Source organism: Pinus tabuliformis, chromosome 7, assembly GCF_031772625.1.
Source record: "Pinus tabuliformis cultivar Carrire ecotype Pingquan chromosome 7, CPIR1, whole genome shotgun sequence".
Taxonomy (NCBI): domain Eukaryota; kingdom Viridiplantae; phylum Streptophyta; class Pinopsida; order Pinales; family Pinaceae; genus Pinus; species Pinus tabuliformis.
Genome location: NC_142293.1, coordinates 672,574,529 through 672,601,308, shown reverse-complemented (window position 1 = coordinate 672,601,308; position 26,780 = coordinate 672,574,529). Strand labels below are relative to the sequence as shown.

The 26,780-nt window shown below is 38.8% G+C and overlaps 1 protein-coding gene across 1 annotated transcript in view; it reads right to left on the bottom strand.

Annotated features, from left to right (window-relative positions):
• Positions 1-1,081: 1,081 nt before the first annotated feature.
• LOC149249250 (Tetratricopeptide repeat (TPR)-like superfamily protein) overlaps positions 1,082-26,780 on the bottom strand; it is a 386,408-nt gene continuing 360,709 nt past the window's right edge. Inside the window, exons 27-31 of the mRNA XM_089452450.1 lie at positions 5,620-5,859; positions 4,872-5,515; positions 4,173-4,379; positions 3,881-4,053; positions 1,082-1,405 (exon numbers count right to left, since the gene is read on the bottom strand). Of these exons, the coding sequence (XP_089308576.1) occupies positions 1,205-1,405; positions 3,881-4,053; positions 4,173-4,379; positions 4,872-5,515; positions 5,620-5,859 (1,465 nt within the window). The 3' untranslated portion in view covers positions 1,082-1,204. The remainder of the gene's footprint in view (positions 1,406-3,880; positions 4,054-4,172; positions 4,380-4,871; positions 5,516-5,619; positions 5,860-26,780) is intronic.

The window sequence follows — 26,780 nt, the reverse complement described above, 5'->3', positions numbered from 1 at the left end:
TGAAATTTGTTCCTATCAAAACAATTTAACAAAAAAAACAAAAAACAACAAAAACCTGAAGAAAAAAAAAAAAAACTATAAGCCTTCTAAGTATGAACTTTGCCTACTAAAAATTGTGACAAAAAATTGACTTAAAAAACTAAAAAAAAAGAAAATATATTAAATATATTTATTGCTACATCTTTACCAGAATTTAGATTTATATCGATAAAAATATTGATTAATATTAAAATAATATAAATATATTAAGTATATTTTTTGCTACATCTATACAAGAATTTAGATTTATATTAATAAAAATATAAATTAATACTAAGATAATATAAATTGACATTTCATAATTTAGCTTAAAAAGTAACTTAAAAATGGAGTAATTTCTGTAAAGGTATGTATATATCATAGAATGTTTTTTTTCATAATTAGATTGATGGTCAGTGTCACCTTTAATGTAAAATTTGTGTAAAATTTGGTAAAACTTGGTCGAGTTTGGGCACACTGTAATTTCGGCTCTCATATTCAACCATTACCCCATCAAATTTAAACCTGAGACTTAAAAAGGACTAAACCCCAAAAAAACGAACTAATTAAGATTTAAAACCTCATTAATTTTTTATTTTTTTTAAATCTAAGATCATCTGTAACTGGTGATAAAACCTCATTAATTAATGTAAATCATGTTATTTTACTGGGGCAGAAAGGTTGAAGGGCAATTTATTCTTACAAGACCCTGCTAGATCTTGTTGCTTTCTCGGAAAGCGACTCTTCACTTATATTCTATCATAGGCTCGAGTCATTCAAATATATGCTTACGTGCATGGACCATGCTATCTGGATGCTATTTTTTTCAGAGAAAAAAACCATCATAGATTTATATTAAGAAAATATAAAGATCTTCAATACATATCATGATTTGGTTTGAGGGCAAATAAAATGCCCAGAAACCTATGCTAACAATAGATACAGATAGTCTGAATCATCCAAATCTAAAATAGAAAAACATATACATCACATATACAAAACTTGCTTGACCAAAATTGTTACAGATCATACAATCACTTGAAGAAACAACCCCATCAAAAGATTGCATGCAATAACACATAAGAAAATAGGAGCCGTCGGCCCAGCCTTGGAAAAGAGATAACAAAAAAACTGATACAGAAACCTGTAAGGAGATACCATCATGCAGGAGCAAAGACCTCCAGCATCATATAGCAGGCATTTTTGGCAGAGAGTCATTCTGATGAAGGGAATCATGGCATGCCAAAATACGCTGAAGAATTGCACAAAGGGGCTCCTTAGAACCTTGGAAAATTTGTGCGTTCCTCCAGTTCCAAAAGAACCAACAGGTAATGATGAACAACAATCTCCAAGATGAGAATTGCCTACTCCACCACATAAAACCATCCTGTACAGAAGTAAAGATAAGGTAAGGAAAACTAAAATTTAAAGACAGATCATACCAGATATGAAGGGACGAGGCACATTGAAAAAACATATGCAGGTTAGTTTCCGCTGCATTGTGGCACATAGCACATCTGCCCGGACCCTGCCAGTTTTTCCTTTGAAGAACCTCTGCAGAAGGACCTTCGCTGGCCTATCATTAGCGGAAATGAAAAAGAAACAACAAATCACAACAAAAACGGGAAATGGATGGTCAGATTTGGGGACCCAGAATCTCCTAAATAAGTATGGGAAACTTGGGAATATCTTCTCCAAATATAATGAATAACAAAACTCGCTGATTGCTTTGCTGCAGAATACTATTGGCCCGTGAAAATTCCATCCTGAAGTTGCACAACCTTAATAAAAGTAAAAATATGATTAAAAAAAATTGAAATCAAAAGGCAGAATACCAATTTCCTTGACGAGTATCAAAATCTGATACGAACGATTATGATCTCTTGCTTCAACAATTGACCAAGAAGGACAATTATATTCGAAATGTGTAAAACCTTGATAAACATCTTATAAAAAAATGAAGGAATCCTTAAATCTCATCTGTCCAAAGCCCATAGATGAATGAGAGGAAGTACTTGACATAAGTATCATCGCAAAATGTAAACCTTAATGAACACCTTATACAAAATAAAAATAAAAAATCGTTGGATCTTATCTGTCGAAAGTCAATAGATGAATTAGAAGACTATTTGTACGTGTGTTTCAACTTGCCTTAGTTTAAGGGCCACAATTTCGCTCAGAAAACAATGTAAATTATAGTAAGATTTTGAAAAATATTTTTGAAGTCGAGGTTATGGCTGTCAGGCTTCAGTGCCCTAAGCCTTTTTCTGATGATGCTGAATCCATTTCCATCATTAAAAAATTATTTAAACACTCTTTGAAAAAAAATTGCTGCATTCTGGCAAGAATTTTCTAATTTTTTTGTTCGGACAAAAATGTGACCTTGGTAGACAACGCCTTTCAGCTTCCCTCGTGCAAGGAAGGAAACTTTGCCATTCTTGTCCTTACAAATTTTATTAAAAACGCATTTCCCTTTCTGTCTTTTCTTTTAATAAAATGTCATATGACCCAACAACGTTCTCAGAAACCAAACACAATTATTTCCAATGTAAGTTTTTTAATAATTAATAGCATAGGAATGATATATTTCTATGAAATACCTATGATCTATATCCAACTTATGGAAATTACTTGCCAACCTCGACAAATAAATAAATAAATATGCTAACTTTTAGTAAGAGACTTTGCTATCGAGGCCAGTGTAGAGGATCACTTTGTTATTACCTTGTTTATATGATGAAATTTTGATTCCATTTACAAAACCTTACATACAAAACCGATTCAATTTATGTAAACATAAGACGATATCATGTTTCTTTCAATTTCGCAAGAAACTTACCAAAAACTACCCAAATTCAAAATTGACCTAGAAAGTCGTTACGCAGCCCATAGACAAGTCAATTGTCTATACAATACAAGAACTTACCAAAAACTACCCAAATTCAAAATTGACCTAGAAAGTCGTTACGCAGCCCATAGACAAGTCAATTGTCTATACAATAAAAGTTCACATTCACAAAAAATGATCAAGTCCCCTGATTACGTAAACAGAATTAACCACTTCCGACTTCCTTTAACAAGAACAGATGCCCAAACAGCTTAATTATTCAACAAACGAACAGATATTTCGCAAAAACACCTACGATGTTAAAACCAATTTTAACATTTTACTTGCACTATAAGGTATTCAAATGCAGGAAAGTTTGTTGGTTTTGCACCTTATCTTGGTTTGGTTTATGTGTTAAATACATTTTAGTTGCTTTATACATGGATAGTAGGAGACGACAGATACTCTGGGTGCTTCATCATGATGTCCTATGAGTCCTGGGACATAAAATAATAAGACATGAAAACATCAATTTGAACCTCTCTGCAGTGATGACAGGCAAAGAAAACTTTAACTAGCCATTAGCTTTGGCTTTCAATATTTAAATTGGATACACTCCTTTATATCAAGGAGAAACCCAGTTCTTAAGCGGGACATAAAACAGATGTGCCTACCAAACATTAAACCTAGAGATGGGGGCAATAAGCCTAAGGTAGGATTCCCCAACCAAAATGTTAACCAAAGGCTACCCAACATAGAGATATCAAATGGAATTGATTAAACTTCAAACTCAAAATAATACATAGAAGTTGACAGAAATTATGGTTCTTCGAAACTAATCAATATTTTACACATTAGAAGAAAACACAACAGCTCTAAAACTGCTGAGTTATTTCGATTTCTGAATTGATATTACCTCCATAAAGAAGGCAAACATTTCAATAGTAGTAAATAAGCAAAATATCAATAATTCTCTGACACTATTTAATTTTCTTCCTTGTAGATAATGAAGAGCGGTCACATATATTTACGTGCCTGTTTCAAGGCTTTCCAATAACGCGAGCAACTAGGATTCAAGTGTAATGCTAGAAGAAGCCAAGATCTTGAACTCTTAGAACACTCTGGCCGATCCTTATCTCTTTCTGACATAGCACTGGATTGCACTGCAAGTAAATGCATCTGAAATAATAACTCTGCAGGTTTCATATCTGTCGAGCAAAAAGTCAACCAACTTTTTAAAACATGTCCTATTCAGGAAATATTCTCAGCTGTACAATGTACCAAATCTAAACTCTTGATAGTATTAATAATACTTAAAAATAAGTACCTGCTGGCCAAGCTGACCATTCAAGACGCAAGTTTCTCTCCCATTTATCCTTTTTCCTGTCTATGCTACCCTCTGCTTGTGCAAGCAGGAGAGAAACCATAGGTAATGCTGAGTGACGAATATTCTGTACCCTCACAAGACTTTGTCTAGTCATGTGCAGGAACTCAGAGCCAGAAGATTGCCTTGCAAGCTCCATACAAATAGCACCTGTACATGATACCACAAGATAAAATTTGACATCAATGATTCTATTTCTAAACAAAAGCCTCACTCTCCAGTGTTAACTGATTCATTACTATACAATGCTCAAAAGCTCAGTAGAGCCTCCGTCCATGTCAGTGGGTGTGGGTCGGTATATGTGCAAATGTGCACATTCTTTCATGCATAACATATTTGTATAGGATAGAACTTGCTTCTCCAGTCCAATGCATTCTCCATCCCTTAAGACACCTTAAGCGTAATGGAGTAGTAACATTATAAAATAATTGATCAGACATAAATCCATCCCATCTGAACAATGTTCTTTATTATCGTCCTCAAACCATGAAAATTAGCAGAATTAAGATAATTGTTTGCAAAAGTATCACATTAACTTTTAAACATGTCTACATGTGACACATTTCCACTACGAAGAAAGAATAGAGAAATTGATAAAAGTGCTGAAAATATCCAATGATGTTTTATTGAAAAGAGAAATACCATGAATGAGATGTAAACATCCTTCTTCAGGCCACATAGAGCAAGCTTTAGCTAAAGCTTTTTCTGCTGATTGAAAATTTTCATGCCAGATAAAACTTTGACCACGTACTAACTCTAGCAGTGCCATCCACGAATTTTGGGCATTATCTCTGTTGTTTAAAAACAGCTCATGATTGATAGCAGCAGTATTATTCTGACCTTGTAAGAAATATATAGCTTCGAGGAGACTGAGTATTATCCAACCAATCTCACAGTCTGTCCTCAATCGCAAACAATTTATGTATTCATTATGAAGAGATGTCAAATCCTGTTGCGATGCATAGCATCGTGCCAACTGAAGGTGGGCAAAGAAGAGCATACTATCAGAAACATGGAGTTGTGATGCAGTTATGGCATACTTTACAGAACCAGAATAGTCACCACTTTGAAGGTAAATTTCTGAAATACATAGCAGAAGTTGAAATTCTTTATAAGGACAAATATGCCCTCCTTTATTGAAGAACAAATTCCAACGAGCAGAAGACACCAATTGTTTTATGACTCGACAAAGGTGATTTGGATATTTTTCTTCACGGGCTTTCTGGAAAACGTTGAGAATGAGTAGATACCATGCAGTGTCATTCCATGGTTCTAAATGGAACCACCTGAAACATTATTAAAATGCCATCATCAACATGCAGTGCTGGTAAAAGCTTTATGCAATGATGCTTTATCTGCCTTTATTTTGACAGAAAAGAAAATCACATACCTTTGCAGTTGCAATATTACATTAACTCCATCAACACCTTCATTTCTACATGTGGAAAATGTAATCTTAATGTTGCAAGTTCCACAATTACTACAGGCAATAGCTGCAGCCCCAAGCATTGCAGGTGTTGAAGTTGATCCTTGTACACTAGGAGATATATCTAAATCTCTGCAGGAGCACCTTACAGCAATATGGGAGTTGTTCCCCCTCTTCGAAAGAAGATGAAATCCAAGTTGGTTACTGTTTGTCAAGGACCATAAAATTTTGAGACTACTGGACAAAAATATGGATGAAGAAATTGATATGAAAATAAAAGCACCAAGCTAAGAATATTAATTGCACTAATTAAGATAAATCATACATCACATATTACACAGAAAAATCAAACAACCATAAACCCAATAAAGCATTCTTGGTGCCAAGCACAGGAACATAGATGACGCAAAAGATACATGTCTTGAATCACATCATAGCACAACAATCGTTTCCTTCAAATGGCAATAAACAACTAAGGTTGTTTATTTAGCAATACAATGGCTATGCTCAGATCGAACAGCTTCTAAATTCATGTGAGTCCTAGATAAATAATTTTAATAGTTGCAGTCCCAGGGATGAGATCTATGGATTGTCCATGGATGTTTACCAGAGATGTTTCTAATATTTGCTCAGCTGACCGCCATGATTTCAGTTGTTTGATGGATATTGTACCAGTGTGTCATATCTTATGCTAGCAGTCAGCCTTTAAACAAACATCTTATGCTAGAAGTCAGCCATTTTATATCCGTATCCTGTTGGGTAAGTGTTGATCCTGGACACATTTTAGTTTCTAAAATGGTAGAAACAATCAAGGCTAGGCAGAATTTGAGCCTAGATAGGAGCCTCCACTTTTATAGCAGTCTTGTTGTCAAGTACCGTAGTCATGCAAGAGGTTTTCAGAGAAAGATGGCTTGAATTCATTCAAATTTCAGCCATAGGGTCATTAATAGTGTAATAAAATTGGAGTGATATCTTGCAATATCAGGGATTATTGAGTTTGTGAATTGGAATTTATGAATATGAAGTTGTAGAACAAGTTTGAAGCTAAACTTCCAGTTGACCAGACTCTGTATATGCTGGGCACATTTAGTCCTCAACATGAACCTGAGCTGCAGGAAACACACCCCCTCTCCTAAGCGTTAATCCTAGACACCTTTTAGTTTCTAATTTGATAGAAATAATCAAGGCTAGGCAGAATTTGAGCCAAGATAAGCTCCCCAACTTTTAGACCAGTCATGTTGTCAAGTACAGTAGTCGTGCAATGAGGTTTTCAGATAAAGATAGTTCGAATTCATTCAAATTTCAGCCAGACATAGGGTCATTAATAGTGTAATAAAATTGGAGTGATATCTTGCAATATCAGGGATTATTGAGTTTGTGAATTGGAATTTATGAATATGAAGTTGTAGAACAAGTTTGAAGCTACACGTCCAGTTGACCAGACTCTGTATATAATGGGCACATTTAGTCCTCAACAAGAACCTAAGCTGCTAAGCGTTAATCCTAGACACCTTTTAGTTTCTAATTTGATAGAAATAATCAAGGCTAGGCGGAATTTGAGCCAAGATAAGCTCCCCGACTTTTAGACCAGTCATGTTGTCAAGTACAGTAGTCGTGGAATGAGGTTTACAAAGAAAGATGGCTTGAATTCATTCAAATTTCAGCAAGACATAGGGTCATTAATAGTGTAATAATATTGAAGCGATATCTTGCAATATCAGGGATTATTGTGTTTGTGAATTGGAATTTATGAATATGAAGTTGTAGAACAAGTTTGAAGCTAGACTTCTAGTTGTATATGCTGGGCACATTTAGAACTCAACAAGAACCTAAGCTGCAGGAAACACACCCGCTCTCCTGGTACCAAGCACATTTCAGTACAGATATTTAAATTTGGCAGCTCAGGGAGAAATTCCCTCCATTGGGAAGCCTTCCTCATCCGGAGAAGACCCTACTAGCCCTTTGGAAGAACTTAATTTAATCAAGGAAAAATATTATTTTAATGTGAAACCCACTTCTGCACAAAAGTACAGGTCAGCCTGGGCAAGGAAATTTGTCCTCCTCCAACGCATAAATAGACCACATGTCACATCACTTGGAGGCATCATCATCACATCACATCATCTTCTCTCTCTCTCAATTTGATTGGTTTGTACAGGTTTGAAATAGGAGGTCCGAGCTCACACATGCGAAGGGAAGGAAGCCTCTTTTGTTTGGTTCGTTGACTTTCTGTTGAGATAGCATTGACCATTTTTTACTTCACTTTGACTTGGGTTTGTTTGACTTGAAACTTCTGAATTTATCTGTGTTTTGAAAGGCCAAATTGATTGGGCAAGAGACCAAACTTTTCTAGGCAATTTGATCAACTTCTACTGCGGACTCTGGCTGAGTTTGACCACAGATCTGTTGAGGTTTGACCGCAGGTTTTATCTCTCCTTTGACCGAATTGTTGGAGACTACTTTGGCAGGGTTTGACTAAAGAAAGAAGGTGAAGTTCTTTTGACTGTTTGACCGAGCCTTTTGGAGGATGATTTGACTGTTGATGAGGACTGGTTAGGGCATCTTTGGCTAATGTTGACTTTGACCAAAATTTGTAGATTTGACAGTTGACCAGATTTGACTTTTTGGTCTCATCTTTGATTAGATATTGGATTATTGATTGGACTAGTCAAGGCTTTGACCTTTGATTCATTATTTTGATGATCTTGAACATTGTATCTCTATGCTGAATATTTGATGACAATCTAATAGAAGAAGAATTTTGAAAGGGTTTTCCCCCTTGTTCGGTTTTTCCCTGGCCTTTGACCAAATCTTGTGTCTCTATTGTTCTTGGTTCTCTTCTATTGTGCATTTGGATTACTGCTCTATCTACAAATGCTTATTATTGTTGGAAGATTGAATTTATTGGAATAAAGTGATTCCTAACTGAAGAAGAATTGTAACAAGTGATTGTGTTAAGCATAGAACACTGGAAAATTAACATAAACACTTGATATGCACTTGAAACACAGCTCAAGAGGGGTCAAGTGTACTTCACATTTTGGAAACGCATTTCAAGCATCGTAAAATACATTTCACCGCTTGTACAGTGCATATGAGTGATGCCTGTGGGCCAAAGTTCCAGGGTTACTTGGGAGTGGGAGCAAAAATGGGGAGCGAGAGAAGGGGCAACATTTTCAGAAGCTCCCAGTTTGGGAGCGATTCCAGGACCTTTTTTTATAAAATATATATTTTTTATATTTTGATGCATATATGTCAACAAAAGCATGTAGAATGATGAATTAGATATAAAAAACATAGATTGAACCATATAACAACAATCATCTAGAATTTATAATCTTCATCAACCATGTCCACAAGTTAGTAACATCCAACATATTGAGTCTCATGATTCATCAATCTTAAAGTTTCAAGCTTCCAAAATTCAATATATAACATTTATCATAATTGATCACCAAAGTTGTACTTGTAAGCTAAGTCTAACCATTACAACAAAGAATATCTAACATGAAATGAAATTAAACAAATTTCAACTTTCATGAAGCATGATATTCATAATTCATTACCAATGAGTTATAATTGCCAACTTCAAACTTCAAACTTAAATTGTCATATTTCGTTTACAAAAATTATCATAATAAATATGAAAGAGTCAACAGTTATTAAAAGTTAAAACTACTAGAAAATAGAAAAGACAAGTAAATCTATCATCTACAGCTTCCTCTTGCCGCCACGAATAATGTCTAATTTCTGAGCAGGTCATGGTGGTCTTCTAGGAGTCTCCTCCCGCATAGTCCCACGGCCAGAACCAGAGGACAAATGCCCTCCATGTGTGGATGTTGATTTGGGGTAGCATCGGATGTCCTCTAGCCACGAAAAATTGGTGGAGAGGCTAAGGCACATGAGATCTCCAATACCCAGAAAGAGTTTGGGTAGATTCTAAACAGTTTGAGAGATATTAAAATAATTAATATTTTTAATCTATGTTGCAGGAAACGTGGGGTAGGAGGGCGTTTCCGTACGGAAACGATTACGAAACGCTGAAACGCGTTTGGTACGGCCCTGAAACGCGTTTCAAGCCATACTGCCACGTTTTACGAAACTGAAACGTGGCCAGTACGGCCTGAAACGCGTTGCAGGGCCGTACGACCCACGTTTCAGCATTTACTTGTGTTTATTTTATTTTATTTTATTTATTTGTATTGTAATCTATTCTTACGTTAGCCTAGTGACTTCTAGTTGCTTACAGATGCCTGTCTAAAGTTATAAAAGTGAACTTTTGCCCTAGTGTTGATATGCAGTTCATGGTAATGTTAAATTCTTAAAGTAAAAGTGATATTCTCTTTTATTTTTCATTTTCATCCTTTTACTTTAATTTTTAACATTACCATGAAATGACTCAGGATGTTTGAGAGTGGTTTCGCCCTCATTGGATTTCATACGGAGAAAGTAGAATTTTAGATCTCACTCAAAATCCAGCAGACTTATCTATTTTTCAGGATTTCAGGATTGGGGGGATTGCAATGTTTCCATTGGATTTTATCATGTAATAGGGTATGGAACTTGTATTTAATCGAGAGAACAAAGCCCTCTATGCAGGGCAGACTCCCAATAATCAAGAGAATGTAGGGTACTAGGGTATGAAACTTGTATTTAATCAAGAGCACTAAGGTCATTCGACTATGTAGGAGGAGACTCCCAATCAATCACGAGACAAAAAATTAGAAATTTCTCGTGGCTGATTTTGGATATTTCTATTTTCATTAGTGATTATTCATGAGTAAATGTGATGTAAATTTAGATACTTGTAGTTTATGCATTGACAATTGACAATTTATCATAATGTAATAAATTAGAACGTATCATATATGCTTTATGATTGCACATATTTCTTAAATGTTCTATATATATATATATATATATATATATATATATATATATATATATATATATATATATATTCGCGTTTCCCCGTTTCCAAAATTTGGGGAGGTCGCGTTTCGTATCGCTTCCCGTTTCGGAAACTCGTACCCGTTTCGTGCAACCTTGTTTTTAATGGAGTCCCTAAAGTCTAAACTTAGGGAAAATAAACTATTAATGTGAATTAATATAAAACTGTGTTAGAATGGTTCAAAAGTCATGGATCAAGCCAGATCTAATCTTAGCCATTGAAGGGACTTAATCTCAACCGTTGATTTGTCAACGAGAAAAGTATAAGAGAAGGCTTGAGGGTCACTTGGAGAACACACCAAGAGATCAAGATTTCGACTTTCTGGGGCTGGGTTTGCTGAGAAAGTTGAGAAAGTGACCAGAGTTGTAGCTGAGGGGCAGTGAATATAGAAGTAGAGCAACAGAGATAGCACCGAGAGGATCAACGCAGTAGCCGGAGAGAGGGACGCAGAAGCAGCCAACGGTTCATGCAAAGCCATCCAGGGCTCACGCAGAGGCAGCTAAGAATTGTGCAGTGCCTCAGAGGGCCAGCGTGGGTGACGCAGAGGGCCAGAGGGCTGACATAGTGCCTCCAGAGGTTGACGCAGACCAAGCCAGAGTGATGTTGGGCTAACGCTGGGCCAGAGAAAGGCTGACGTAGTCCCTAGACGCTAACGTTGGGATTTCGTGGGGCAGATTGGAGTTGTGGAGCTGTCGGAGTGTTTATCCAGGGTTTCAGCCGGAATATCTGCTTTCTAGCAAAGAGGTGCTACTGCCGAGATTTTTCTCTGTTGGGTGAGCCGGATTTGGCACCCAGATTGTATTCTGAAACTGCATAATAAATCAAACCCTCAGATAGTTGCACTAGTTTTCCTGCATTGGGTTTTTCCTGGAACATTAGTCCAAAAACAATGGTGTCACTTGTGTGCTTGTTTCTATTTCCTTCAGTTGATGATTTGTAATGTGTTGAGCATGTACTTGTATTTATTTCCAGAATTTACATGGTAAATAACTTGTTAATTAACACAACAAGTAGGTAGGAATAAATCAGTAAAGTGCATAAAGGGTTTCTAACATGTCAAACTTAGAAATTCCAACATGGTATCAGAGCGTAGATGCAGATCACAGGAGAACTGAGGACATTAGCCAAGTAGAGCAACAATAGCAGAAAACCACTGTCCTGAGTCATAGAAGTTGTTCCTAGCAGAGTAGCAACAAGGAAGGGGTGACGCAGTGCCTATGTCATCAAGATTGAGCTAAAAAGAGGCAGCGCAAAGGCTGAGGGAGGCAAAGACAGACTCACGCAGAGGCTAGGAGGGCTGACACAATTGGTTGAGGAAGCTGAATTGTCGATGTCGGGATTGCATAGAGCCTAAGAGCTCTAACCTTTAGTTTGCTGGGGTTTAGTAGGTTGTGGTAAGTTGCAAAGTGGAGCTGGTGGGGTACTGTAGTCAAAACAGTACCTAAGAGGGAAAGGCCAAGGAGGAGGGAGTTCCTACCGAGGATTTCTAGCCGAGAAATCTAGATCAGTGATGCAACTGCACTAGCGATCAGAGTGAGGGCATCTCGACATTGGCAGAAGGGTTTCCAGGAGGGAAATCGAGGCTCAGAGGGAGTCACGCCAAGAACTTCCAAGAGGGAAGTAGAGGAGCAGCGAAATGGCAGTGAACAGATTAAGAGACCAAGACAGACTGGACGAAGCCATAAACTTCGTAGTCTGGAAGGACGGAATCTTATCCATTCTAGAAAGGAATCGTGTCAAGCACTTCGACTTAAGGACGATAGTTATCCCAGTTGACCCAGTTGATAACAACAAGTACGAGGCAATGGCGAGGGCCAAGAGCATCATTCTTGATGGGGACAAGGACCATGTAGTACCACATATTGCCAAAAAGGAAACAGCAAATGAGATATGGGAGGCCCTAAAGAAATTGTACCAGCATACTTCTGTGCAGAGAAGGGTGTTAATAGAAAATCAGTTCTGATCATACCAGATGTAGAAGGGAGCACAGATTGACCCATTCCTCGGTCGATTGAAGGAGATTTGGGATCAAGTGACTTCCATAAGGGCAACGCCAGATCTAGAATTGATGGTGAGAACAACCCTAAACCCAGTCTCAGAAGACTGGGAGGTGTTTGTCCAGAGCATACATGGCAGGGCGCCCCTTTCAGGTTGGAAGGAAATGTGAGCTGCTCTTCGCCAAGAAGATATCAGAAGATTGAGCAAGGCGGGAAGCAACGACAAGGGGATCAGAATCAAGAAGGAGGAGGAGGTGGATGTTCCCCTAGCATCAGAGGGAAAGCAAACGAAACGGAAGAAGAAGGACCTCTCCAAGGTCAAATGCTTCCACTGTGGGGCGCTGGGTCATTATGCGACCCAGTGTCCAAGGAAGAAGAGCAAGGGAGAGGCCTCTGAGACCAAGGTAGCGCCAGCAAGGGCAGAGAAGGAATTGTTGACAAACGATGACTCTGTCATGGGTGCACACACGCCACTTTAGCGGAAGTGGGGAGACATCGAGTTGTAGTCAAATTGACTACAGGCGATGAGGGGCAAGATCCTCGAGGTACCCAGCGTCTTGGATTAGACCTTGCTACGAGAGCCCCGAAGAGGAGTAGCAGTACTAGTGATGTCAATAGAGATGGATGCGGATGGAGCGAGAGAGGGAGCTACAGTGCAAGATTCCTAGGACAGCGTGACGCAGCAGTGCGAGAAGCATGAGTGTTGCACCAGTGCAAGATGGCACAGAGAGGTGTGCAACAGTGTCAGATGCATGGAATTGTTGCAGCAACGCAGAGGTCAGAGAGGGAGCACTTGTCAGCGACAGAGGGAGTTTCAGCATCGAGGGTGTCTCTAGCCTGATAGAGATGTCAAAGTTGGGAGATCAGTTACTTACTTCTCAGTAACTGAGTTGCAGTGCAGCAGTTAGCAGTGGTAGTGCTATGGGCAGCACGATGCAGCATGATGAGAGGGGTTGCAATGCAGATGCAGCAGTGGCAGTGGCAGGGCCATGGGCAGCAGCACAGATGCAGAAATAGTATCAGTACAGGATGCAGTAGTGCAGACGATGTTGGACAGCAGGCCTATCATCAACACAGGGACCGATGCCAGATGATCAAGGTGATACTCAATGAGTATTGCTAGAGCACAGCCCTCGCTAAGAGGGAGTGTTGATTTGGGGTAGCATCGGATGTGCTCTAGCCACGAAAATTGGTGGAGAGGCTAAGGCACATGAGATCTCCAATACCCAAAAAGGGTTTGGGCAGATTCTAAATAGTTTGAGAGATATTAAAATAATTAATATTTTTAATGGAGTCCCTAAAGTCTAAACTTAGAGAAAATAAAATATTAATGTGAATTAATATAACACTGTGTTAGAATGGTCCAGAAGTCATGGATCAAGCCAGATCTAATCCTAGCCGTTAGTTAGGGACTTAATCTCAGTTTTTGATTTGTCAACGAGAAAATTATAAGAGGAGGCTTGAGGGTCACTTGGAGAACACACCAAGAGATCAAGATTTCAACTTTCCGGGGCTTGGTTTGCTGAGAAAGTTGAGAGAGTGATCAGAGTTGCGGCTGAGGGGCAATGAAAATAGAAGTAGAGAGGCAAAGATAGCATTGAGAGGATCAGCGCAATAGCCGGAGAGAGGGATGCAGAAGTAGCCAAGGGTTCACGCAGAGCTATCCAAGGCTCACGCAGAGAAAGCTAGGAGTTGCGCAGTGCCTCAGAGGGCCAGCATGGGTGATGCAGAGGGCTGACGCAGTGCCTCTAGAGGCTGATGCAAGCCAAGCCAGAGTGACATTGGGCTAACACTGGGCCAAAGAAAGGTTGACGCAATCCCTAGAGGATGACGTTGGGGTTTCATAGGGCAGATTGGAGCTGTGGAGCTGTAGGAGTGTTTATCCCGGATTTCAGCCGGAATATCTGCTTCAAAGTAGAGAGGTGCTACTGCTGAGATTTTTTTTATGTTGGGTGAGCCAGATTTGCCACCCAAATTGTATTCTAAAACTGCATAATAAATCAAACCCTCAAATAGTTGCACCGATTTTCCCGCATTGGGTTTTTCCGAGCACATTAGTCCAAAAATAACAGTGTCACTTGTGCGCTTGTTTCTATTTCCTTCAATTAGTGATCTGTAATGTGTAGAGCATGTACTTGTATTTATTTCCAATATTTACATGGTAAATAACTTGTTAATTAACAGAACAAGTAGGTAGGAATAAATCAGTAAAGTGCATGAAGGGTTTCTAATGTGTCAGACTTAGAAATTCCAACAGTGGATGTACATGGAGGCGGTGACAACAAAGGAACAAGACTTGGAACTCGAGCACTGCTAAAGGATGGTGGGGGTGGCATGGTTGTTGTTGCTTCATCTTCATCTGTCATAAGTTCTACTTCCAGTTCTTCGAGATGTATAGTGCCATTCTCCTAATTATCATCCTCTGGGTGGTTGTCCCAAATTTTATATGTTGGATCCTCATAAGCCCAATCACAATAATGACTTGACAACCTCAAGTTGCAGTGCACATAAACCAAGCTTTTCGCTCAGTATTCATTGAGTTTGTTTCTTCTCACATTATGCATGAAGTTGTAGGTGCTCCAACACCTCTCTACAAAAGAAGTCTTTACAACCCGTGAGAGAACTCTTTTTGCCAATTTTGGCAAAAGTCCCATGCCACCATATGCTTCCCACCATGTGAGAGCATCAAATCCGTCTCTATCTTCCATTGCATGCAAAGAACCAAACAAACCAGTGCAACTGAAGTATCTACCTAATTCAAGACGCAGATTAGCACATTCCTCCCTATCAGGTACCAACTTGTCTAATGCTTGCATATATCCGGTAGATACCTTTGGATCTGTATGGGGTTTGACCCTTGTTGAAATTTCTAAGTGTGACACATCAAAAATTCCTACTGCATTATCTAGTTTATTTCACCTACTTGTTTATTCCTTAACAAGTTATTTAACCATATAAATGTTGAAAATAAACACAAATGTGAAGCGAACAAAGTTCCTTCTACAGATTAATTCCTCCAAAAGACATGGAATATAAAGATATCCATGAGGGTACAAATATTATATATTAAAATGTGTGAATAATGATGTTACAATGAGAACGAGAGGCTTTCTTATATATCAAGTAGGTGTCTCTTCATGGACAATCATGTTTCATTTAGACATGACTCTTCAACCTAATTACTAATTAACTAATAATAATTTATGGTTATTATCATTTACATTATTTTACATTATTTCCTATATATTTATTCATAACATTGCCTTCCTCCTCAAAAAGAAGCTTGTTAATGAAAAAGGCTTGATCTCTTTTTCAACTTCGAATGTCTTTCTGTCTCAAAACTGTCATCTTTGTCGACACATGTTGATATGATCCTCTAAGTGACAAACAAAATTGTCGCACTAGGAAAGGATCAGACCATCCTAGATTAATCTTCTGTGGAATATTCTAATCACTAGAATCTTCTAATGACTTTTCATCATAGGACTGGATTGAGGTTACATCATTATTCTCTAGAACATCAGTTTGTTGTTTCTATTCTAAATGGTCCCGATACGTAGCATGGTTGAGTTGTCTACTCTCATGATTTGGGGATGTCGATAGGGAACTTTTTTGGTTTGATTTTCCCTTATTAAGTGTGGGAAATTTTTTTTATTTACTTTAGGTGACGATGTTGTTGAGTTGGTTACAAAATCTTCACTTTGGGTGTTTATCATCTGAACTACAACATCTAAGTGTATCTTTGCTTCAACTAGTTTGCATTCTTCTTGAGTTATGATATTCATTGGATCAGTATTCGTTGCCTTATCTTCAACTTGGACTGTTACGACAGGAGATTTCGATACTTCTTCTTGAGTAAATTGTTCTAACTTGTCTTTTAGTGGTTTCTTATCATCCTTAAGTTTCTTAATTTGAGTGAGTAGATTTTGATTATGGTTTCTTTGGTTTCTGATTCATCACCCTTATTTTCAATGTTTTGACTTTTGAGTTTTTCATCTTTTAGATCTTTGATTTGTTCTAATAAATTTTTATTAAGATTCTTTAAACGCCAGGTTTCCTCTTCTTGTTCTGATAAGTGCTTCTTGAGTTCATTCTTTGTGACCTTAGTCTTCTTAACTTGTGCTAGTAATTTTTTGACGTGGTCCTTGAACGAGAGATTTCTTCATCCTATTCCATTACTTCCTTGTAATACATATCCACAATATTTTTATGTTCCTATTGTAATGCTTCCTTGTTTTGTTGAAGTTTGGCTATTTTGTCTTTCTCTTGATCTTCTAGCTACAATTTCTTGGTGCACTGGCTTACATGGTTTGGTAGGAGTGATGATGGGCTTTCAACTTGCAATGTGGATCCTGTTTTCTTCATTTCCTTATAGCTTGTCATTAATTGTCTCATATTTCTTGCTAACAATTGTTTATCTACATCACTTATAAGTTTGACTAAGGTAAAAGTTTTGTAACATTTTGTGCAAACAACGTTTTGATTTCTCAATGATTCTTGACAATTAGGGTATCCTTCTTTTTGGACGACATCTTTTTTTTTCACTTATTTTATCTCCCTTTTTTTATTAATCTTTGTTGTTATTCCTCCTCTTTTTTTAAATATTTTTTTTTAATATAAAACCCTTTTTTTCTTTTCTTTTTTTAATCTCTTTTCTTCAACTTTTAATAGTTTTTTCTTTAATTATTTTTATTATTTTTTATAAATTGCTCCCTTTTTTATAACTTAATTACTCCCTTGATGCTACTTTTTTTAACCTTTTTAATAAAATTTGTTGTAATATACTTTAAAAATAACCTTAATATGTATATTTAAATACATAAAAGGTACCTTTATAATCAATTGAAATTCTCCAAATTCCCTTTTCCCTTTATATATATAACACCCTAGAATTTATCTTATGAAAAGCAAAATGATATCAAACTTTCGAATCTTTTTAGAAGCAACATGAATTTAGCCGAAGTTGTTCTTTTAACTTTTTTTTATAACCAATGGTTATATGATGAAGCGTCGTGACTTTATCCTAACTACTTGTTCATATGGAACCCCACAATGCTCACTCTCAATTACAACATGTAATTACACTGTAAATAACTTTATGGTTCGCCAGTTATGAGACCCTTCTGTATATTACTGATGGCACTTTCGGTAGACTTGTTGGCGGATCAAGCAGGCTGTCGCTGTTTGTGTGGGCATTCGACCTTTTAGGAGCTCCGAACATGAGAGATGAATTTGTTCACTGATTTTAGATGTCCTTCTTCAATCATATACCAAGTCCGGAGAGGTTACAAGGTCGCAAGAGACAGCGAAGCTTCTTTGTTGGTTCAAAGATGAATAAACAAACCTTATGGACAAAGTTATTGCCCAAGAGGGCCGAAACCACAGAGATGGATAAAAAGATCACACGTTTTGCAACTTAGGTTACTGTTCCTGCTCCTAAGCAAATCCACACTTCCGTTTAGGCTATTTATTGCTTAGAGATTAGCCCTTGAGGACCGAAGGCTTAAAAAGGGTACTCACGACTGCAGCTAGGTTAGAGCTACAATAAACTATGAATAAACCCCAATGAATCCCCAAAGGCGTTATATAATTTTTTTACTTTTATCTTTATTTTTTTATTTTTGTTATCATAATTTTTTTCTTCGTAGTGAATGTTGGATTGACGACAACAAGGTTGTCGGGAGGTTGATGGCCAAAGGCCTGGTGATTAGCTAACATGGCTCTGATACCAAATGAAGCGAACAAAGTTCCTTCTACAAATTAATTACTCCAGAAGACTTGGAATATAAAGATATCAAAGAGGGTACAAATATTATATATTAAAATGTGTGAATAATGATGTTACAATGAGAACAAGAGGCTTGCTTATATACCAAGCAGGTGTCTCTTCATGGAGAGTCATGTCTCATTTAGACATGCCTCTTCAACCTAATTACTAATTAACTAATAATTATTTATGGTTATTATCATTTACATTATTTTACATTATTTCCTATATATTTATTCATAAAAAAATGCAGTCCCAACTCATATACAAATCAACAACTGAAATAACAAACAACCACACAAGGGACACCATTATTTTTGGACAATTGTCCCTGAAAAAACCCAACTTGGGAAAACCGATGCAGCAGCTCTAAGGGTTTTATTATTAAGCAGCGTTCTTGAGTACAACTAGGGTGCCAAACTGGCTCACCCAACAGAGATTTCTACAAGGCAGTAATACCTCTTCTCGGAAGCAGATATTTAGCTTCTCAGCGCTAGTCTGCGCCATGAAAATCCTTCCATCGCTTCTCCAAGGCTCTGTGTCAACCCTGCTAACCTCTGCGTAGCTCTGAAACCCTCTGCGTCAGCCCTCTGCCTCTCTGTGTCAGCTCTCTGGCCTTCTGCATCACTGACGCGGGCCCCTCAACCCCTGTGCAGTCTCTAGCTGCCTCTTCGTGGCTCCTGCTGCCTCTGCGTGACTTTTGTTGCCTCTGCATAGCCCTCCCCAATCACTACGCTAGCCCTCTGGCACTATCTCTACCTCTCTGCTATGTACTCATTGCCCCTCGCTGCAACTCAGATCACTTGTTTGAATTTTCTCAGCAAAACCCGCTCCAAAGAATCGAACTGACTGATCAATCTTGGTGTATCTCCAACTGACCCTCAAGCATCCTATTATAATTTTCATGTTGACTCTTCAACAGTCGAGATTAAATCTCTAATCAACGGCTAAGATTAGATTTGGCTTGATCCATGTCATTTAGAACCTTCTCACCCAGTTTTATATTACTACCCATTAATATTTTAATTTTCCTAATTTTAGACTTAAGAACCCCATTAAAAATATTAATTATTTTAATATCACTCTAACTGGGTGGAATTTCCCCAAACCATTTTTGGGTCTTGGTTATCTCATGTGCTTTAGCCTCTCCACTAATTTTCATGGCTAGGGCACATCTGATGCTACCACAAATCAACACTCCCTCTTAGTGAGGAATGTGCTCTAGTAATGCTTCACCACTGAACATCACACTGATCCTCCCGCACCGGTACCTGTGTTGATGCTTGGCCTGCTGCCCAACATCCACTGCACTGATGCTTCCTATACTACTGCCCATGGCTCTGCCACTGTCACTGTTACATCTGTACTAGAGCTCCCTCTCAACATGTTGCATCATGTTGCCCATAGCACTACCACTGCTAACTGCTGCACTGCAACTCAGTTACCAAGAAGTAATTGATCTACCCAACTACTGACATCCTTGTCAGTCCAGAAGCCTCTTGATGCTGAAGCTACCTCTGTTGCTATCCTGTGCTCCCTCTGCGTTGTTGCAAACACCTATGTGCCTCCCGCACTACTGCAACCACCTTTGTGCCTCTCACACTGCTACAAACACCTTTTTGCCTCTCGCACTACTGCAACCTCCACTGTGCATCTCGCACTATTGCAAACACCTTTATGCATCTTGCACTGCTACAACCCCCACTGCGCTGCTATAGACCCCAACACTCTAGCACTACCTCGTCACTCCATCGCATCTTGCTTCTACCGACATCAGTCATCCTGCTAGTTTCATTTGGGGCTCCTGTAGTCAGATATGATCCAAGAGTTTGGGTACCTCAAGGATCTTGCGCCTCTTCTTTTGTACTCCTCCTGACTACAATTTGATGTCACCCCACCTCTCCTCTAGAGGTGTATGAGCACTCATGGCACAGTCGTCATCCGTCTCAACTTCTTTCTCCGCCTTAACCAAAGTTGCCTTGGAGTCAGAAGCCTCTCCCTTATTCTTCTTCCTGGGACAATGGGTTGCATAATGACCCATTTCCCCACAATGGAAGCACTTCACCTTGGAGATGTCCTTCTTCTTCCTCTTCCCCTGTTGTCCCGCAGATGCCAGAGCCACATCCTCTTCCTCCTCTTTCTTGATTCGACCTCCTTTGTTGTTACTTCCCACCTTGGTCAACCGTCTGATCTCTTCTTGGCGAAGAACTGCCCACATCTCTTCCCATCCTGGAAGATCAGCTCTGCCCAAAATGCTCTGGACAATGTCTCCCAATCCTCGGACACTGCATTCAAGGCATTCCTCACCATGAACTCCTAATCCGGTGTGGCCCCTATGGAAGTAAGTTGGTCCTGAATCTCTTGCAACCTACTGAGGTATAGATCTATCTGCTCCCCCTTCTGCATCTAATACGACCGCAGCTGATTCTCCAACAGCATCTTCCTCTACATGAAAGTGCCATGATACAATGTCGTCAAGGTATCCCACATCTCCTTTGTCGTGTTCTTCTCGGCAATATGCGGTACTACATGATCTTTGACCCCATCAAAGATTATGCACTTTGCCTTCACCGTTGCATCCTCCTACCTTTCATTATCAGCTGGGTCGACTGGGATAGCCACGGTTCTCAAGGCGAAGCCCTTGATACGATGTCTATCCATAACAGACAGGATCCTGACCTTCCAGATGACAAAGTTGGAGGCCCCGTCCAACCTGTCTTGATCCCTCAGTCCGTTCATTGCCATCTCCGCTCCTCTTTTGGACTCCCTCTGAGTCTCGACTTCCCTCCTCGAATTTCTCTTCTGCCAACTGTCGATTTGCTCCTCTCCGATCCTCTTTGCAACTGCAACTCGGATCTAGATTTCTTAGCTCGAAATCCATCGAGGCATTAACTCCCTCTACCTTGGTTTTGTCTCGTTAGGTAATAGTTTGCTTCGACAGTAACAACACCCCACCAGCTTCCTAATCCAGAATCTTCCTACAGCTCCCTATGCCCCAGCAACTGAAGAAACTGAGCCTTCAAGCTCTGTGCAATCCCAGCAATGGCTGAATCACTCTTCTAGCCAACTGTGTCAAGCCTACCTGACTGAGTAGGATGACGTGGCTTTTCGTGAGCCTCTTCTGCCTCTACGCTAGCCCTCTCTCTGGCTCGAAATGATGACATAGACCCTCTACCTCACTCCTTTGTTACTTTCTGCTTAGGAGCAACTCTGTCTCTCGGGACAGCTGCTACTATTGCAAATACTTATGATTAAGTTGGTGCCTTCAATCCTCTTGTGATCTGCAATTCTCTGATACCATGTTGAAATTTCTAAGTCTGACACACCAGAAATTCCTAATGCATTATCTGGTTTATTTCACCTACTTGTTTATTCCTAAACAAGTTATTTAACCATATAAATACTGAAAATAAACACAAACGCAGTCTCAACTCATATACAGATCATCAATTGAAATAACAGATAACTACACAAGGGGCACCGTTATTTTTGGACAATCGTCCAGGAAAAACCCAACTTCGGAAAACCGGTGCAGCAATTTTGAGGGTTTTATTATTAAGCAGTTGTCTTGAGTACAACTAGGGTGCCAAACACCCAACAGAGATTTTTACACGGCAATAATACCTCTTCTTGAAAGCATATATTCAGCTTCTCAGCACTAGTCTGCCCCACGAAAATCCTTCTGGCACTCCTCCAAGGCTCTACATCAACCCTGCTAACCTCTGCGTAGCTTTGGAACCCTCTGCGTTAGCCTTCTGCCTCTCTGTGTCATCTCCCTGGCCTTCTGCGTCACCTACGCAAGCTCCTCAGCCTCTGCGCAATCTCTAGCTGCCTCTGCATGACTCACGCTGCCTCTATGTAGCCTCCTCAATCACTGCACTGGCCCTCTGGCACTATCTCTGCCTCTCTTCTATGTACTCATTGCCCCTCGCTACAACTCAAATCACTTGTTCGAATTTTCTCGGCAAACCCCGCTACAGAAAATCGAACTCACTGATTAATCTTGGTGTATCTCCAACTAACCCTCAAGCCTCCTCTTATACTTTTCCTGTTGACTCTTCAACGGCCGAGATTAAGTCTCTAATCAATCAACTAAGATTAGATTTGGCTTGATTCATGTCATTTAGAACCTTCTCACCCGGTTTTATATAAATACCCATTAATATTTTAATTTTCCAAAGTTTAGACTTAGGAACCCCATTAAAAATATTTATTATTTTAATATCTCTCTAACCGGGTGGAATTTCCCCAACCATTTCTGGGTCTTGGATATCTCATGTGCTTTAGCCTCTCCACCAATTTTCATGGCTAGAGCACATCCGATGCTACCAAAAATCAATAACCCTACCCCCACCCCCAGGTGCAAGTTAGCCCAACCAAGATGGTGAGTAGTATTTTAGCATAAGGATATACACCAAGGCATGTAGTGGAACATTAAGTTTATTCCACCATATACACACAATTGTGAATCAGCGTGTCCAAGTTGGGATCATCTTTCTAAACAATATCTTTTATTTACCCCAACATGGTATCTGTCTACTCATACACCTCCCCAATCACTGGTTTATTTGTATCTACAAAACGAATCATGTTATAAATGGGCTTCGTGAATTTCAATACTTGTCTCACACATGCCCAAAATAGACCATCAAGAGCGGCCTCCTCCACCTGTTCAAAACCTTGCTTGTTAGATGCATTTGTAGCCCTTTCCTTTAATACGTGCGAGTGTGGACTTGATATCCTGCTAGCCAATGACTCTCTTACCTTCAAACGGGACCTGAAGGTAAGGTAATAGCTAGCAAATCTAGTCTTCACAATCTTCAACAGCTCTAATCTTGAGTGACTGTGGAAAAACCCATGAGTATTGCTATGATTTGTAATAAATTTTATCATTTGTTTGCCTCTCTAGTACAAATCACTAATCCATTTGTATTGTTGGTTTTTGTTCTTAATAATATCATGCATCAAAAGGTTTATTGTGAGAACCAAACACCCAGACCAAAACATGTTGGGGTATTTATCCTCAATAATTGCTCCTGCTGCCTTACAATTAGTAGCATTATTATTGATGACTTGGATGACATTGTATGGCCCAATATGTTCAATTGTTTCAAGTAATGGTTCTGCAATGTTGATGTCTTGAACTTCTCTGAGTAATCATATGTTGAAAGAAAGATGGCACCACTAACAAACACAACAAGAACACTTATCAATGGTTTTCCCTTTACATTTGTCCATCCATTAAATACAATGGACACCCCATAACCAATCCAAGAATTTGTCGTTCTACTCAGAGAATGTGATATTTTTGCTTTTTCATGATCAAACCCAACGGTTCTAGCCTTGTCATACCCAGGGTTCTTGTCTCCTTTACGGGCATCAGTTATGGCAGAAACCATTTCATGCTAATAAGGTGAGCGAAGAACATTGAATGGTATCCCACATGCATAGAGAAACCGGTAATTTTTGAATCCATGCCATTCCTACACCCTTCAAGGAAATTTGATATGGTTCTACGCCTTAAAGAGATGTTTGGTCATGCGACTCTATATCCACTGCCATGGGAGGATGTTGAAGGAGTTCTTTGTGCATGTTGATGTGATTGTGAGCTATGTTCAAAAAAACCCTTTGATTTTTTAGATTTGTATTCGGCTTCCTCTTCTTCCCTTGCGTATTTGGCTCTATCTGTCGCTGACACACTTGCACTAGTTTTGATTCTTATTGGTTTATCTTCATCCGATGACCTTTTCCCACAAAGTTGCCTTCTACCACGGGTGTATGAACCTGTGTAAGTTTTGTTGCAATGGGGACAATTAAATTTAATTGTTCCACCCCCTTTCCCTCCTTCAAGCCTAGAAACATATTTCCACAATGGGGTTTGGTCTTGTTTAGCCTTTTGGGTTGAATCATGTTCACTCTCTTCCTCCTTACCAAGGTACTCCTCTCCGGGGTTTTCATCAAATCCACTATAACCCACTTCTTCATCCTCTTCGTGAGCAACCTTCCTTCTTCTACTTGCCAACACCATAATAACCACAAAAGGAACCAAGAAGAAGAAAATGCCCAGCCATATAACCATGATGTCTGAACTTTTTGTTGTCTACAAAAAAATGGAGGAATGGGAATGGGAAAAAGAGAAAAAAATTATTTATTTAGCAATGAACATTAAAAAAAAAAATTGCTATATTAGAGTGTAGATCCTACCTCTTTGGCCTTCAATCCCAAGCTACACTCTCCCCTTGCGAGCTCCTCAAGCTCCTCTCTCCAAGCTCCAAACTCTCTTGCTCCTCTTGCTCTCTATGGATGAAGTGAATAATGGGGAGGGGGGAGGGTCTATTAATGCTTTTCCCCTCCCATTTTCCTCCCTTTTCCCTCCCTTTCCTCTCTCTTCCTTTGTCGCATGTCGTCACCCTCCCTCACCGTTGGGCACCCTTTTTTGGACAGGAGCGTTTTTTCAAAGGGGGGAGTGGTTGGGAGCGATCGCTCCCCAACCGCTCCCTCCTTTGAAAAACACTCTTGAAGTGTATGGGAGTGGTCAAGGAGCGAACGCTCCAGACCACTCCCCTAAACGACCCAAAAAAACAAGGAGCAGTGTGAGAGAGAGGGGGGGGAGGCTCCCACGCAACCTTGGGCCAAACACATTATTTTCCAACAAACAATAACTAATGAGTGCAGAAACCTAATATTCAACCTTAAGACCCTACTAATGCTATGTAATTAACAGTAATATTAAAATGTCATATAATTAATGGTAATGTTAAATTCTTAAAGTAAAAGTGATTAATTTACTTTAACTTTTAACATTACCATTAATTGCTTATGTATGTTTGAGAGTCATTCCAACCTCACTAGATTTCATATGGAGAAAGAAGAATTTTAGACCCTCACTCAAAATCTAGCAGACTTAATAGCTTTTAGGATTTCAGAATTGGGGGGGTTGCAACATTTCCACTGGGGGGATATTAGTGGCATTGATTGTTGAACTCCTCTATCATGACCCTAGTAATAATGTACCCATCACTCACACAAAATCCGGATTTTACATGCTAAGTTTTCTCTATCTATCTTAATGCTTAGAGGATGATATTGATTATGACTAATAAGGATCCCAATATAGGCAATGACTTCAATGATATGTAGGTATTTGTTGTAACATGATTTTCTTGGGCCTTGGCCCTTGGCACTTGCTCATTTATTCATGAATCTATATTTTTATTCTAAATAATAATGTTAACATGAAAACCTAAATGTTTTCTTTCAAAAATTTTGTATATTTTCTGAGATATATCACGTTTCCATGTTTCTTGATTTTTGGGGGATCATGTTTCCCTTTCAGATGTGTTTTCATTTCCTTGTATGATGCAACTCAGACAAGAACCATATATACATGTTCTAGAAGGGGAAACCGAAGTGATGGTGCAAGTGAAGCTTTGACTACGGGCAAACTGAGACCCTAGATAAAGCAATGAGAAGGCTTTAACAAATATTTGGAATCGAAAGGTGTGCTTTATTCCCTCACTAAACTTCTTGTTACTTTATATGAGAAGAATGAGAAGCCCTTCTATGCAGTTTGGGCAGACCCATGACATTGGAATATGAAGACTTCAAGGTGGGAAAGTGAATTGAAAGCCAAAGCAAATCAAAGTCATAGGTAAGTTAAGATATTCTTTGTAACTTGGAGTCCAAAACAAAATTGGAGTTGAAAATTTTTGGGCAAATTAGTCAAGGCCAAGCTAAGTACGTCAAATCTTACAATGATATTATCAAAGTCAAAATTATATTGATGTAATGAGCCAAATGAGTCAAAAGTCAAATTATTGATGTAATGAGTTAAAGTTAAGAGTTTAAATTGGAGTCAAGCTAAAGCTCAAGCCATGAAGAAGTCATTGATATGTTTTATGAAGACATGTGCATGATTGATGTTACCCTGACACCCAAATTTAAATTTATAATCATGGAATTGGTGCATCAATTAAATTTATCAAACCAAGGCGATAGGTTTCCTTGTTGGACATTGTACAACCAAACAAGAAACATATTTTGTACGCATATAATTGCAGCTGAATGAAGAAGATTGCAAGTGTCTTGCTAGATGAAGACATCCCTCCTACAAGAAACAATTCTATGCAGGTGTTGTGTGGAAGATTTAGATGAAGAATTACTCAAGAAGATGACTAAATGAGAATTAGAGATGAAGAGAAAAGAGCGAAGTCAGGTATGAAGATTAGTTGAGAGATTCACGGAGAGATGTGCGTGGACCAAGTGATGCATATGGTTTGAAAATATTAATCTAGTTATGACATAGCTGTGATGGTCACCTATAGTTAAAACAGGGACCATTTGTACAACAGAAACACACACAAGGAAAGATTAAATAATATAATTTCCCTTTTGGGGGTTTTTGGAGCAC